The 17,116-nt window shown below is 37.2% G+C and overlaps 1 protein-coding gene across 1 annotated transcript in view; it reads left to right on the forward strand.

Moving 5' to 3' along the window:
* The first annotated feature begins 5,004 nt into the window (after positions 1-5,004).
* ZPLD1 (zona pellucida like domain containing 1) overlaps positions 5,005-17,116 on the forward strand; it is a 45,614-nt gene continuing 33,502 nt past the window's right edge. The window contains exon 1 of the mRNA XM_036114281.2: positions 5,005-5,113. Within this exon, the coding sequence (XP_035970174.1) occupies positions 5,008-5,113 (106 nt within the window). The 5' untranslated portion in view covers positions 5,005-5,007. The remainder of the gene's footprint in view (positions 5,114-17,116) is intronic.

A 17,116-nucleotide genomic window follows, 5' to 3' on the forward strand; every position in this document is an offset into this window, starting at 1 on the left:
GTTAACCATACATTATTACTATAATTTACTTACTGAAAATTATCAGAACATTAATTTTATTTATTTGACAAACTCCAGTTAAGTCAAATAGAGCAGTGTAATAATTCCAAAGGTCAAGCTTGGTTTTGAATTCTACTCTGTCATTTACTAGATCTGTGACCCTGAGCAAGTCAATGAAAAACTTTAGGCTTCAGTTTCCACATCTGTAACATGAGTGAAAAATAGATCTATGTTAGTAGTTGAATATTAAATACAGTACAGTGCTTGGCACATAACAGATCTCAGTAAGAGGAAGGTCAAAAAAAGACAATGAATATGCAAAATTAGAGAACAGTGTTTATGACAGAACCATATCAATTTATATAAAGTTGAGTGAGAATTGAAAATTAAATTACATTTTTCTGACTCATGTTCAATCTTAAGCAAATAAATCAGAATTTATATTTTGGAAGAAGTTACCATTTTAAAAAGAAAATTTAGCATGAGAAACATGGACATATTTGACAACAAATCATTTGGCCTGTGATTTCCTTTGTATTGCCACGTATAAAATACAGAGCCTTTTAGTACCAGTTTAAGGAATGTGAGTGTCTCTTTTTAAAATTAACACTTCTAAATTCCTTAAAATTCAGTGTTGTACATGTAAGTCTCCTCTCCCTCCTTTATCCCCATCAACTTAAATTTATGAAGATACTAAGCTAAGAAACACATGCAAAAACCTTGTGTACACTTATCTCCAAGATCTTTGTTATCTAAGAACTTGTTATTAATGTTTTTGGATTATTGGCTGTGTTAGGAAGTCCTGCACACCACTGTTAGCACTGAAGTCAGGGCATTGGTTGCTGCACTTAGTTATGGTAGAGAAGATGGGAAATGCCTTTGCTCAAGCAGAGTTTGCTGGAGCCACGATGGGACAGCAAGCACCACATGTCACACCAGAGTGGACGATGGAAATCAGCTTCTACTTTGTGATGTGAAGCTCAACTAAGCTTTTTTTAGCCAGACCAGGACTGGAGTACACTGGAGTCTAGAATTATAGCTGCCTAGGAGCTAGGGAGCCTGAGCAAACAGGACTTTATACATTAGTGAATGTAAAGAGTCTCAAAATAGTCCCAAACCCCAGGAAATCCCATTTCAGAAAAGAACTTTAGGAGCTGTGGCAAGATAGCATTTCTAAGCTTGCCTCTGTGAATTGATGTTCAGGGTCTCTGTGTGCAGGGGACATCATGAGATGGGATTGAGGGTGGGAAGTTTACATATTAATAGTTCATCATTTTGTTTTAACTTGCAGGTGGACTATAAAGAGCCTCCCAAAGTCTTGAAAAATGTCATAGGGATCAAAATGTGGATACCTACACAAGAGATGTGGATGTCCTTTGAAAATCTCCTGCTTAATGTATCTTAATATTAACACACAGATCAGTACAAATGCCATTATAAATATAATAATGTCATCCAACTGCTCAGAGCTATTAGTAGCCCATGGGACACCTTTGTGTCAAGCAATCTAGCTCCAGAGCATGTGGCTTCGCCAAAGAAACACAGGCCGTCACTATCCCTTTTTATTGGAGGTACTTGTGAAAATTTCACTTACATATCAATATGTGGTGACACTGAAACTGATATTTCAGTGCCTTCTGTATGTCCACACTATGCTATGTTCTTTTTTTCCCCTTGTTTTTTTAATTTTAATTTTTTTATTATATTCAATTACCCAGCATATAGTAGATCATTAGTTTTTGATGTAATGTTCAATGATTCATTGGTTGCATATAACACCCAGTGCTCATCACCACACGTGCCCTCCTTAATACCCATCACCTGGTTACCCCAGCCCCCCAACCCCTTCCTTCTGTAACCCTCAGTTTGGTTCCTGGAGTCCAGAGTCTCTCATGGTTTGTCTCCCTCTCCGATTTCTTCCCATTCAGTTTTCCCTCCCTTCCCTGTGGTCCTCCATGCTATTCCTTATGTTCCATATATGCGTGAAATCATATGATAATTGTCTTTCTCTGCTTGACTTATTTCACTTAGCATAATCCCCTCCAGTTCCATCCATGTTGATGTAAAAGTTGGGTATTCATCCTTTCTGATGGCTGAGTAATATTCCATTGTATACATGAACCACATCTTCTTTATCCATTCATCTGTTGAATGGCATCTCAGCTCCTTCCACAGTTTGGCTACTGTGGAGATTGCTGTTATGAGCATTGGGGTGTGGGTGCTATGTTCTTTATGCACTTATAGTTTCTAGTCTTGTGATCATCATCCTGATTTTCAAATGTCAAATCTAGAGAATGACTGGGGAGGGTTGAATCCATATCTGGTGATATAAAAATCAATGTATATTCTGTTGAAACAAACTTCCCTCTACCTCTATCTTCTTTTCATCAAAAAATATTTATGAAGGGTTTTAATCTTCACAACAGTGCTGTAAGTCCTGTTCAAAGTGTAAGGGAGAGAGGCATGCCACTTTTGGACAACCTCAAATCTGATCTAAAGTTGTAAAGCTAAGACTTTGCCACCACTATTGGCAGGCTGTTTCAAATAGCATGAGTTTCTCTTCCATTTTTGGTAAACATAGATATGTCCAGTTTAGTCTATAGTAATAATTCTCACAGTTTTCACAATTAGGGCCTTTTCTCCATTTAAAAAAAATAATTTTCTCCCTCATAATGCCCATATTATAAAATACATCTTCTAAGCAGATTGCATTCACTACATAAGAATTTGTTTATCCATTTCAGATGAAAAGATCTGTTAAAAATCGATTAATTCTTAGGGTGCCTGGGTGGCTCAGTTGATTAAGGGTTGGAGCCTTGATTTTGGCTCAGGTCATGATCTCAGGATCATGAGATCAAGCCCTGTGTTGGGCTCCATGCTGGGCATGAAGCCTGCTTAAGATTCTCTCCCTCTCTCTCTCTGCCCCTCCCTCTGCTCGTACTCTTTCTCTCAAAAAAAAAAAAAAATCTATTAATTCATAAATTTAAAGAAAAATAACTGATGATAAATAGTAACCAAAATAATACTCAATTTATTTAATAACAGATGATATTTAGGTAGTGTGCGCAGCAATCACTGCTAGAAAGACTTGGAGTTGAAATCTGGTTTCTGCATATGTTTCCATGCCACTTAAACTTCCTGAGACTTATTTATCTCTCTCTGTACATGGCGTAATAACTGCAATCTCATCCAATTATCATAAGGAATATGAATGAGAGACAATAGGCAGATGATCTGGCTCACAGTGCCTTCTTCGTGCATAGTGTCCACTCGGTAAGTGTTATTTTTCTCCTGTGAAAGAATATAAAAGCTAGAAAATGTTTCAGAATAAAAATCACTCATCAATGAAAATTCCTGATTCTGTGAATCCCAAGGAGTGGAAAACATTTCTAGATTTCTAGATTAGAAGACAACAGTGTGAGTCTAGAGTTTCCAATGCCTTGTGGGAATCGATGGGAGCCATCATGAGAAAGGCATGGCAGGATGTATACTAAGTTTGTGTGGGATGTGATGTACTTCTCGAAACAAGCTGCTCTCTTTCCTACCAGTATTCCAAAAACTCCAATAGAGCAAGGATTTCTTGTCTACTTGAAGTGCCTTGAGGAGCTAGAGGATAATGCTGTAATATGGCCAAGAGAACTCGGGGTCTGGGTCAGCCATTTGTGTGAACTTTTAGTTTACCAAATGTCCTAGGGAATCAGAAGTAATGAAACATGTAGGTGTTCTCCCAAAAGTCATGAGGTTGGTGCCTGAATAGCATGTTATAACGCTAAAGGAAGGAAGCTCCTGTTTAATTAATATTTTTCAGTCTATTTTTGAGAGTAAACTTATGCCTTCCTTTCCCACATCCTTATGAAAGTGACTTTGTTCACCATAAACTTGTTATACTAAAATGAAGTTTAAAAGCAAGATGTATTTCCTTCCTTTTGCTGAAGACTTGATTAATCATCTAAGGGCAGGTCTTTAAGGGCAGCTAAAATACCATCCCCCCAAACCCCAAGCTTTTAAAATGCACTAAATTATTTGAGTAAACCATTTACAATTTTATTTTATTTTTGTTTTTTACACACAGACCAAAACCACCAACCCAAAGGATTTTTTTTTTCAATGCACGAACTGCTCTGAGAATAAGTTGGGTGATTTTGGAAGATGTTTTAGCTTTATCTGGCCAAAAAAGGGCATCCAGGGGAAAAAATATTAAACACCACACTGACTGGTGTTTAATTATCAAAGCCAGTTTATATTTATTTGTTCAACACAAAATGACAATTTAAAAAAAATCACTTTCCATTACTTTGTCCTAAGAATTCAAGGTGTTCATTTATCTGTATCATTAGTCCTATTTGCCCACCAATGAAGAGTCATTGGTGGCATCATGATGTCAGTCCACACATAATATTTTTCTATTCTTCCTTTTGCTTTATATCTGTGTTTCCTAAAAAAAACAAATGATACACAAACCACTGATTTTGAGAAGTAGCAATAGTCTAGAATTCCTTTGTTGAAGGGAAAATTTTCCCGACATTATTTAGTTATTAATAGTATGGAGAATTCTTTGAGAATCAAGTATCGAGTGTTAAGTCCCTCTTAATTTACTTATATTGGTATTTTAAAGTGTAAAGTTGTCTCTACATTGGTCAGTTTGTCTAGCTATGCTGTTCTAATCTGTTAAATATTTGGTTTGAGTTCTTCTTATTTATAATACATTTTCTTTTGCAAACTTTATGACTTATATCTTAGTTCTTCCACTACAAAAGTCTGGATTTGTCACCCATAGCAAACGGATGCCAAAGAATGGGAGTAATTTTCAAATATTGTAACCGAAATTTTTGCCTCATTGCTGATAATTATTTCTCATAGTCCTTAGACTTTAAATGAGCTTTGCCTGCATGGATACAGCCTGCCAGCTTATCCAACAGTGAGTTCAGATCAGCCTCAGTCTTTCCAGCAAGAAGGAGTGAAGGCTGGTGATGGACACATGATAAGAATTCTTTTCTAGGTTTTGCAATGGAACAAATATGGTTGCTGTTGCTTCTAACAATTGGAGTGCTTCTGGGGTCTGCTCAGTTTAATGGCTACAACTGTGATGCCAACCTCCACAGTAGATTTCCTGGTAAGTATGAACCTAATCTTTTCTCTCATTGTATCTGCAAAGAGTGATTATGTTTGAATAGTAAGGCCCTTAAATACATATGGAAAATGGAGGGAGGGGATATCCATCTACATTAAGTGGATATTAACAAATGGCAAATGACAAAAGACATTTTTTCTGGAGTTGTAATTTATATCCACATTAACATACAAAGTGTTCATCATAGTTAATATTATTATAATGGCTGCTCACAAATGTGAAAAATATTGGTTATTGGGTGAGAATCGGGAGAGGCTAATTTCATCAAAATTTGCCTAACTGATGCCCTTTTTTTCCCTCATAAGTTAATTCAGACTTTCAAAACTGCCCCTATATGCTAATAGATTTAACGATTATGAAATATTGTGCATTACTCAAAAATATTATTTCAATGGCATGTTGGTCATTACCAAAGTACACAGGCCAACTTGTCTGTGCATGGCCCAGCAACCATCAGTGTTGTGACTGATAGGAGATTTTGACCAGATTGATGGACAAGTCCTATAGGTTCCTACAATCTGCACTGAGTGAGAAGTAATTCAATATTTCATTTAAGTATTCATCATTTTATATCAGCTAAAGTTATAGAATCACAGTTAAACATTTACAAAATAAAGATTAGACAGTCTGAAATCACTTTTCCAAGTTTGCCATGCAAATTGAATTACTTTCTGTCATGTTTTACATCTTTCAAACCTGCCAGTACTCCTGTGTTCGGAGCATGCCAGATTGACAACACACTTGCATAGAGTAATCACTGGGTAGTTATGTTGTTGATGTGGGGTTTCTAACTCACCCGAAGAGAGGTAATCTGGATTTCTCCAGAATAAAGATCCAAGTGTGTAGGAATGCATTCAGGAGCTTAGACCTGGTACACAAGTGCTTGACAGGTTAAGTATGACATGGGGTCAGGATGGGAATGTCTAAAGGTTAAGTCTAGGAAGGTGTTCTAAGGCAGGGTTGTTAATGATTTTGAGTAACACAAAGGAGGGCTTTTAAAAAATATTTTTTGTTATGGAAAATTCAAATATATACAAAAGTAGAGATGACTAAAACAAGCATTTGGGGTGATCAAGCAGCTTCATCAATTATCAACACATGAATTTTGCTTCATCTGTCTCTTCTTACCACCCCCCCTCTCTGGAATAATTTGAAGTAAATTCATTATTCATGCTTCAGAATGTGTATCTGATGGAAAAGAACTTAAAATTTTATACTTCATGTATATGTCTAATAAATTTAACAATAATTACTTAATATATCATCTAATACTCAGCTGAGTTGCCTCTAAAACATCCACATGGTACATTTGTTGACATGTGTCTTCAGTCTATTTTAATTTATAACAGTTTTCTGTCCCTTGCTTTTCTAAAATGTTCAGTAATGTGGTCATTTGTTTTGTGGAATTCTGCCTTTGGGTCTGGTTGATGCAGCTCTGATGTGTCATTTAACATGTTCCTCTTTTCCCGTACACCCTGTAAACTAATTAGAGCTAGAGGTTTGAGTAAATTCAGGTTCGGTTATTTTGCCAAGAAGACTTTGTGGGTTATTTGTGTGAAGTATTTTGTCTTTGTTTTGTAGGCGATGAAGAGCCATTGTGTCCTTTTAAACATATTCTTTTAAGGATCTGACCTGGTCACATTTTGTTTTAGAAAGCCAATATTGGGAAAAGTGAAAGAACAAGTTAGAAGAAACTAGAGACAGAGAGAAATGTCATGAAGGCAGTGTCTGTGGGAGCAGAAGAAGGAGACAGCTCTTAAGAGATATTTTGGTGGTGAACTCAACAGAGCTTGAGAGCTGGTTCACCTGGAGAGCTGAAAGAGAGGATGATGACCATGTTTTAGATGATGTTTTGAACTCGGATAACTGGATGGTGATATTGCCAACTGACACCAAAAGTATAGGGCACTTGCATGTTTTAGAAAGAAAGTTTGGGTTTGAAAATAGTGAGTTTGAGGAGCTTCTAGAATTTATAGTGGCGGCCTCTATCCAGTAGTAGAAAAAAATGGACCTGGGTCTGAGGAGAGAGGTTGAAACCAGATAGCTGTGTAGGAGCTGAGTCCCTGTGCAGTGAGTAAGTAACAAGTGGAGGACAGGAAAATAAAAGGTAGGAAAATAGACTACTATTTTAGATAACATAGGTGGTGAAGGGAAGAGGAGTAACTGAGCCAACAATTTAAATAAGAAGAGAGGATTTGGGGATTAGAGAACTAGAGACCGTTTATATACATGAGTAAAGAGAAAGTATTCAGAGATTGGTAATAGCAATAAAGAAATAATTGATGTGATGAGGAAAGAAAATATGGAAGAAAGCAAAGGTACAGGTGGAGGAGTTAACTTTGGGGAATTGGTAGCTGTTTCTCTGATTTAGGAGAGAAGGAGAAATAAAAGACATGGGCAGAGAAGTTGAGGGATGCTCATTGTGACTTGGGAGGCAGAGGCAGAGGCCCTTCGGGGAGTGAGGGTCCAGAGGCCTGGCGGGGGCCAGGGAGGGTAGTCAAGCCTTCCCCTGTTACGTGCAGAAAAGAAGGCCAAAGTGTAAAAAGATGGCTCAGCAGAGAGGATCTACCTGATGTTGTACTTACATACTTGTAAAGGTAAATAAAACATGTGAATGAGCCAGGAAGTGGCTAGGACAAGGTAGGGAAGTATTTTTCATGTGGGAAATTTAAAAATTATGTTAAAACACTCATTTATAATGGTGCCTGCTGACCACCTGCACCAAAATCACCTGCGAGAGTCATTAAAGGTTATTTACCCCAAAACTGTTGACTCCACTGTTTTACCCCAAATATGTAGTGTCCAAATCTCTGATAGTGGTGCTGAGAATCTGTATTTTAAACCCTGCGGATGAGTCTAATGCACATTTATGGTTAGGAACAACTGACATAATGTATACTATTATTTTCTTTAGTCCATTATTCCAATTAAAAGCACAGTCATGTGTTAGGGGAATAAAATTAAAAACAAAACCTTCTCGCAATCCAGAAATTCTCTCCACGAGGATAGTAGAGATGAAAACACTTATCACTGAGTAAGCATTAAACCAGAATGTGAGGCTTATCATAAACAATCCATCAAGAGATTGCAGAGACAGAAAGAAATCTTACTCTTTTATATAGCCAAGCAGATACAACCCATTACATACGTTTTCAAGATAAACAATAACTAGTCCTCAAATAAGAGGACTTGACAGCACCATTTGTCACATATAGTTCATTCTAAATATACCTGGTAATTGGGATGACCATCTGTGTAAGCATATTGGCTTTATCTAGAGGAAAAATAAACTCCTATCTTTACAAAAGGAAGTACTTTTGTAATCTGGAGATATGCTCCCTCCGAAGTTAGGCTCCCACCCTCCCACAGAAACTGTGACATAGGGGGGCTATTTTCCTTGATGTTTACATTTCCAAGAGATGGTTCCCTGATCATTGAGAAAAATTCCTGGGTCATAAAGCTGACAGCAGACCTATCTAGTCTTCAGAGGATTTATATACATTTCAAGGAGAGGAGAAAGTACTTAGAATTACAAGTTTTCTGATGTAAATTATTTAAGAAAAGGGAGGAAGAAGTTTCTTCCTTTATTTTAAACAGGGAGAAGTAAACATCTTATTTTAATTTGTATTGGTCCTTATACATGTTAACACTTTTAGTATTGTCAAACTTAGACAACAAATATCCAGACTTCCCAAATGTACACGCACGTGCACGCACACATACGTATGCACACACACGCATATTTTTGCAATGGAAAATCTATATTAAAAAAAAAATCTAAGATCCATATAGCTCAGAAGTCCCAGGAGAGGCTTTAAGTTTATATGGGTATTATTTTCAAGTAAGCCCATTTTTGCAGGTCGTTTGCAGAAGAAGACCAGAGTGAGCAAATAAAGCATGAAAGGTTAATTGCTCACTTCCCTCTTGACTTGTGGCTTCTCTTCCACATCAGGATCACCCTTGATGTCATCAGGAGCTCCACAAGCTGCTCAGATACTAAGCAATGGGATAGAATGAGAATGAGTCTGGCAAAGGAGAGGGGCTATCTAAATGCAAAGTAATGTTAATAATGATGAAAGTAATCATCTCACCCTATCTGACCTTTGCTGTTTCGTGACATTAGAACTATTTTCTTTAATTTCCATGGCATTTATCCTTGGGCCAAGGGAACTGCCATGGTTTAATTCATTTTAAATTTAAAGGGACACCCTTTAATTTTAAAGGTAGTTAACTCTTGGCTATCCAAGCTGATAGCAGGGGACAGACTTATAACCCACTGACATTATGGTAGTGCTCTTCCCAGAATAAAATTCAAACCACAGTTGGCTTAGAGTACCACAGAATTATTTGGCCTAAATTAAATATATGGGTAAATGCATTTGGCCTCTGTGACTGACATATACCTTTCTGAAACTACCACCCACCCCCGCTTTTTGGGAAGATGGTAGCATATAAGGGTTAGCCTCTAAGAAGTCTTTAATGATAAAGGCACAATCAAGGAAAAATTAGGCTTATGGAACCAGAAACTCTGTGGCTCGATGCTGTCTTATAGTGAACTAACCACTCATGGGAAACTGAATATAAGTCAGTGTTACACAACTTGTCATTTTGTATTCTATTTAAAATAACACTAATAAGGAAGAAAACAATGGGTTCCATGTATTGAGTGATACGCACATTACTAATTCTTTCTTGTATTCCTTATGACAAACCTATAAACTCTTTTAACATCATTTTACAATGGGGAAATTGAGGATTAGCATCTGTTTAATGTTGCAAAGCTAGAAATTGACAGGGATATAAAACTAAGACTCTTTCCATCAAACCATGATGCCTTAAAATGAATTTTGAATACTAAGTTTAAAATAATCAAAATGGGAATTACCACATTAAACAATCTGAAAAAATCACATAGTAGGAAAACTTGTTTAGCCTTTTAAGTACCTGCTTGACTAAGGAAATCTTTTTTTTCCAGTGAGAGCTATTAGTATTTCAGTAAACATCAGTGTTCCACAGGAAATAAAATTAAGAATCACCAATTTAATTGAATTTATGGGTGGGTCAAGCAAAATGAACTCTCTAATCTTGTGTTAGGCTCTGCTTAACCCTTACATTATCCTGTGCCCCAAGTAAGAGTGGATAATGGAATAATTATTCAGGCGAATATGTTTTGGACTTTCTGTGATAAGAAAGGCCAACTCTCCTGCCTGCCTATGTAGTAGTAGTGTTTTGGTCTCCAAGTTGTCCAGAGGATGTCTGCCTTCCGCTTTGCACCTGGACCACCATTGCTAGACCAGATGAAGCAGAAGAACTCATCCAGGTAGTGATTGCTGATCACTTCCTGATTAATCTAAGTGACAAAATGCAGTGGCAGGAAGAGCAATTAGTCAGCAGGTTCAGTGACTTAATAATTCAGAGTCCATACCCTTCTTTATTTCAATAAAGAAGTTCTTTATTGCACGAATTTTTCACTTCCTTTGCTTGCATAAATAAAATCCATATGCTTTTTTCCTGCCTGAAAGAGATGACCAATCTCTTCTGGTTCCAAAGAATGTAGAGCAGCTAGTACGAATATAAGTCTGCAAAATTTGCCTCAGACTGCATATGAATTTCCTGCAGCACTAGAAACAACAGCTTGTATTTGCTAATGAGAAACAGATGTGAAAAACCAAGGTGGTTAGAAACCTGTTCCATGTAGGAGGGAAACTTGAATTCCTAATCCACCTTAAATTCTCCATCAGCTGCTGGTGTTTTGTGTGGATGAAATGTCGATACCCAATATCAATGACTTCTTGCTTATTTAGCACCAAAATCTCAGTATTGTATAAAATCTTGTTGAGAGGAAAATCAACTTAAAAAAATGAGTTGAAAAATGAACATAGCATCTGTTCTCTAAGCAATTTTAAGTTTATATAGTGCCAAATATTTCTACTCTCATTTTACAGAGATAGAAATGGAAATGATATACAAGTTACTCATAATCTGCTAAAATTGCATAAATTAGTTTTGAAATGCCTACTGGAGTTCAGGAGGTAAATTCTTTCCAGGTGAGATTTCTATGGCACTACAAAGCAGACTCTTCAGCATAGTAAAGGCTCCTCCTATTATATTTAATAAGTTTTGGTTCACACTATCAGTTTCAACTCAATGCTACTTTGAAGGGTATATAATCCAGCCCATGAATAGAGGTGGAGTCATATTCACAGGATTACCTGCCCCTGCAACCGACCCGCACAGAGCCTCCATCTGCTCACAACAGATACCTACCCGACCCCATGTCTCCTTTTGTTTGGGGAGAGTGCCCAGAGCATACTTGTCATTTGAAGTGCTCCTCCATTTATTAAACTGACATGGTTTATGCATTGGGGAGAGGTGGGGGAAGGAAAAGACCGATCCTATTCTCAGCTTTGTTTCATACACGGCCACCTGAGCACCAAGATAGATTTTTTTGGACTCAGGTTCACAAAGCTTTTTATGAGCCCTCTTTCACTGAGATTCAAAACCAGTTAGTTCCTCAGACAAGGAAAGGAGTCAGGATTCATCTCCTTCATGATTCCTCCTCCTCCTCCTCTCTCTCTCTCCCCCTCCTTCCCCCCCCTCTCCTTTTTCTCTCATCCTTTTTCATCCAAACTTCTTCTTGTCAGCATGTACATCATACAAATAGGCATTTGGTGGGAGTGCTTAATCCTATAGATAGAATCCACCCTAAGGTTTAGCTTCTGCCCCAAGTATATAGGTGTGACTAAGCAGTTCAACTGACTAAGAAACTTGCAACATTGGCATCACCTGGGGGCTTGTGAGAAACACACAAATCAGCCCACCCCCCACCAAGATCTCCTGAATCAGAATCTGCATTTTAATAAGATTCTCTGGTAATACATATGCACAGTAAAGCATAAGAAGTGCTGGTTCGAGCATGGTACCCATGATGTCTTGCTAGCTTTGTGTTGTTACATAACTACACTGTGTATGTCAGCCCCAGGTGGCTGTCATGCACTTGCTCACTGTTGATGACAATAGGAATCAGCAAATCTATCACTGATAGGGGAAAATAATTTTAAAAAATCATTATTAGCAAGGAGGCAGGATAATTAGTTACCAAGACTAATGCATTTTAAAAGGTTAAATACCTAAACAAAAATAGAAAAAATCTATTAATTTCATATTATTTAATGGGTTGAATTTTCTCAATTGGAAGTCAGAAAATATGTGACATTAAAGATATTGATGTCTGACTAAAACTCTAAAAGCAGGAATCATCTCAGACACTTGGCAGAGTACAGATAGGAAATATGAGTTCTGGATGAACAGTGAAGATGACATTCTATTAATTGCACACATATTTTCCTTGTGAATCTTAGAACTTATTATTAAACGTTAGAAACCATGTATGCTATTTGTGAAGGAATTGAATTAAGCATGTTTTAATAGACATTTGCTGCATATTTGTTAGGTACCTAGTGAAATCCAGAGCTTTCAATGGGATCATAATCTACTCTGAAAGCAAATATCCACTCCCAGATATAATGTAAGCAATTCAGTAGCCTCACAATTAAAGGGATGCAAGATAGAGCACAAGAGAATGATTACCTTCCACTGGGAAATGAGGGAAAGCCTCATTAATGGACAACTTAGGTATTATTTTTCTGTTCTCGGTTCATTTCTCTTCTTACCTAAATGCTGTCATAGGTAAAATTTCATCTATTATAATTGTTTATTAGTGATACATTGAATGTTTGGTGATTCTCAAATTTATATATTTTTTCTCTTTTCTGTACTCTATGTCTGACCACCTGTTGTACATTTCTCCTCTTTTTCTTTCCTGTGTTCCTTATCTCAGGGAATGACCTAGTCACCCACTAAAGCTAGAAATCTATCAGTTTGACATCTCTCTCTTCATGCCATCATCTAATCAATTTCTTATAAGTTTAACCCATTAGAATGGTTTCATTTCTATGTATGTATGGATGGATGTAATCTCCACACCCAACATGGTGCTCAAACTCATGACCCCAAGATCAAGAGTCGCACACTCCTCTGACTGAGCAGCCAGGTGCCCTGGAACGATTTCATTTCTTCTCAACAATCCCTTCCAAACACCTCTCCTTTACAGAGGCATGATTGTATACAACATGTATATAAGCCTCTATCATGTCTTTATCAGGCTGCGTTATAACTGTCTAATTTTTCCATCTCCTCTAATCAAACATGAACATCTTGAAGTAAAGGAGTGTTACTAATGCCTTTCTCTTCAGAGTATAGCAAAGAGACTGACACTTAATATGGATACAATAAGTAGTTTTAAAAAATACTTTGTTGACATGAAGTAGCATATAGTTTAGATCTTGAAAATAAATAGGAACAATAGCCTCTAGCTTCTATAAAACTGATGGCACTGATTTTGTTTTAAAGAATTTTATTTGTTTATTTCAGAGAGAGAGAGAGAGAGAGAGAGCAAGGGGGAGGGGAAGAGGGAGAAACAGACTCCCCACTGAGCAGGGGGTCTGACATGGGGCTTGATCCCAGGACCCTGGGATCATGACCCGAGCCGGAGGCAAACGCTTAACCGACTGAGCCACCCAGGCACCCCACTGATTTTGTTTTAAACCCTGTGCACCTTGCCTTTTTAAATTTTTATTATTTATTTATTTTTTTAAATGCACTGACCCCAGAGTTGCCAATTTACATGTGGAGGTTTTTACATTTTCAGATCAGTAGTGAAAGAATATTTTGAGTCCCTGCTCTTCAGGGCTGAGTATCAGCCTACAGCCCAATATTTTTAGAGGTGTTGCCATGTTTGTATCACAGAATATGTGTATGCAAATTATTTGAATAATGTATTGCTCTGTGCTCTTATTATTCCAGGTAATAATTAGAGAATGTTAAAATAAATATTCTGATGTTAGTGAAAGTAAATGTGATCTCAAACTTAACAGTATTGAGATGAGATGAAAATCATTCAGTCTATCAAAAGCTGGGGATCTTTAGTCTTATCTGGATGCCATTGGATTTAAGCTAGTTGAGTGTGCAATTGTTGAGAAAAAGGACAAAGATATGCTTGTTAGATATATGAATGATAGGCTGCAAATATTTTGTCAGTAATTGTGTCTAAAGGGAAAAGTGTAGTTAGGTGTTCTAGGAAGGAACTTTATTGGGAATGAAGAAGTAGAATGAGATTTTTATTCATATATATAGAATTGGATTCATCCCTTCTTTATTCCCATTTATATGGTAACAATACTCTATGAACTCCAAATCTGGACACTTTTTTTTTCTATGTGGTGAGATAGATGGTTGATAGTGTGACAGGATATTTAAAATTTGCATAATTTAAGAAAAGGTGAGACAAATTCATGGCCTAATTGATAGGAGAGAGAAGTGCAGAGCATTTCTTTATTTTTACCTGAATTTGATTTAATGCTATAAATCAAATTCAGGTAAAACTAAAGAAGCTTAACTTTAACCAAGCTTAGCTTGGTTAAAATATCAGGGGAGGGGCACCTCGGTGGTAAAGTTGGTTGGGTGTCCAACTCATTGTTTTGTTTGCAGTTGTGATCTTGGGGTCGTGGGACTGAGCCCTGAGTTGGACTCTGTCCCCAGAGTGGAGTCTGCTTGGGACTCTCTCTCCCTCTCCCTGGGCCCCTCCCCACCTCTCTCTCTCTCAAATAAATAAATAAATCTTTAAAATATCAGGGGTAAAATAGCTATTTTGGCAGTATAATTCCACATAAACTCTGTAAGCTGGCCTGCCATTATAAACATGCTTAGTATCTTTAAACACAAAACACTAGAAGTCAAAAATCTAAAGGTATTTATTCCTTGATCTTGTTTTTAACTTGTACTCATTGAGTTGTTTAATACTCAAGTGTTGTTCAAAAGCATATAACAATTCAGGCCAGAGATTGGACAATAAAAAGGCTGAACAAATTTAGTTGTTGAGAGCAGCTGTTATTCACTAATTCTGAAAAAAAATTTCTCCTCTTTTGGCAGAAATTGTCCTTTGGAAACTTAAAGTATCTTTTCTCCCACCTCAAAGCCTCACAAATGGAAAAGTTGTGCTGAATGGATGTCTTTAGTATCTACAACCAGGAAAAAATGTGTTTCTCAGAAGAGATGGTGAAAAGTCTTTAGAAAACTGGGTTAGGATGGATTTGAACAGATCTCTTTTCTTCCACTGCAAAAAGCCTTTAGCTTGTTATCATATCTCCTAGTGGGATCAGCTTGTAGCAAATTCAGTTCCATTTCAGGAGTTACAAGTCTTCAGTTAAACATAGAAAACTGAAGAGAGCTCTGCATCTGGACAAAGTAATCTTTGCCATTTATTAAGCTATTTTAAGTATCCACTAATTCCTCTCAAACAAAGGTGAATAAGCTGAAGTCTTTAGTTGGTTTAAATTAAGGGGAATGATATTTCTCCTTTATAACATATTTAATGATATGTATTCACTTCAATACATTTGTGATATTCCAAGTAATGCAGTGATACTAATTCTCTATTCCACTGGACAGAATGAGAGTTCTTAGTAAAGTCACTGGTAGCTAAGAATTTGATCTGACATTGAGGTAGACATTTTGTTACAGAGACATTTTGTATGAAAAAGCTTCCTGTGATTTTGCCAGTGTGTTTGCCGCTTGGCCTCCTTGTCTGCCATTTCCTTCTGTGTATTTTAAATTCTTTTTTTTTTAAGATTTTATTCATTTATTTGACAGAGAGAGACACAGCGAGAGAGGGAACACAAGCAGGGGGAGTGGGAGAGGGAGAAACAGGCTTCCCGCTGAGCAGGGAGCCCGATGTGGAGCTTGATCCCAGCACCCTGGGACCATGACGTGAGCCGAAGGCAGACGCTTAACGATTGAGCCACCCAGGTGTCCCTGTATTTTAAATTCTAATGAAAACAGAACTGTCCAGCTCTCAACCAAGCCTGAGCATATTTCACACTTGTGTCGTTATTCACGCTCCCCTTTGTGTTATAAAATTTCCACTCCTTTAAATCGCTAACTCTACTGATGCTTCAAAACTCAGGTCAGGGGCATCTTCTCTAGGAGACTGTTCCTAACCAGCTGGTCTGAGTAAGGTTCATTTTCTGTACCATCCCATAGCTCTCTGCCCAATAATTCCATCAAATTGGGCCACATCTATCTCCTCTTATAGACTAAGTGATGTACTTGAGAACAAGTATCACTACTTTGTAAATCCTCAGTATGGTCTATTGTTCCAATACTTCATGCAATTAATTAATTAATTAAATATTCACATCAATGACTATGATAGCTTCCTGCTTTCTGGGACTTTCAGTTTATAGAGAAGACAAATAGACAAATACATATATGATTCTAAGGCAATATGACAGCATAATGGAGTGGCATAATTTAGATTTGAGATCAGGAAAGTCTTTGAGGAAAGGACAAGAAATTTGAGACCTGAAGAATGAATAGGAGTTATCCAGACAAAGACTGGGGGTAGGAAGAGCATCCTAAGCAGAGAAAAGAGCACTGATTAAAGGCCTCATACCAAATCTGTATTAGGCTTTTTAAAATGCTCACAGCATTTTGTTGAGGAATAATTTATATAAAATAATTTTATATATTTGTACGATTTTAAGGGTGCAGCTTGCAATTTTGACATGTGTATGCAGTCGTGTAACTACTACTCAGATCAAGATAAAGAACATTTTTATCACCCCACAAATTTTCCTTGTTTCCCCTATTTCAGACAATTCCACACAATTCCACCCCTGGAGGTAACAACTATTCAGGTTTTTATCACTCAGTGTGATGCTTTCAAAGAACTGAAGAAAGTTCAGTGAAACAAAGGTAGGGAACAAGGGGTATGGTAGAGAGATGTGAGTGCAGAGGTAAGAAGATGGCAGATCATGGAGAGTCTTGAGGACCTGGTTCAAGATTTGGAATTTTGGCACAAGTGAAATGAATAGCTGTTGAAGACCTGAGCAGAGGTGACATGATTGGATTCATGTATTAATAGCT

Source organism: Halichoerus grypus, chromosome 1, assembly GCF_964656455.1.
Source record: "Halichoerus grypus chromosome 1, mHalGry1.hap1.1, whole genome shotgun sequence".
NCBI lineage: Eukaryota > Metazoa > Chordata > Mammalia > Carnivora > Phocidae > Halichoerus > Halichoerus grypus.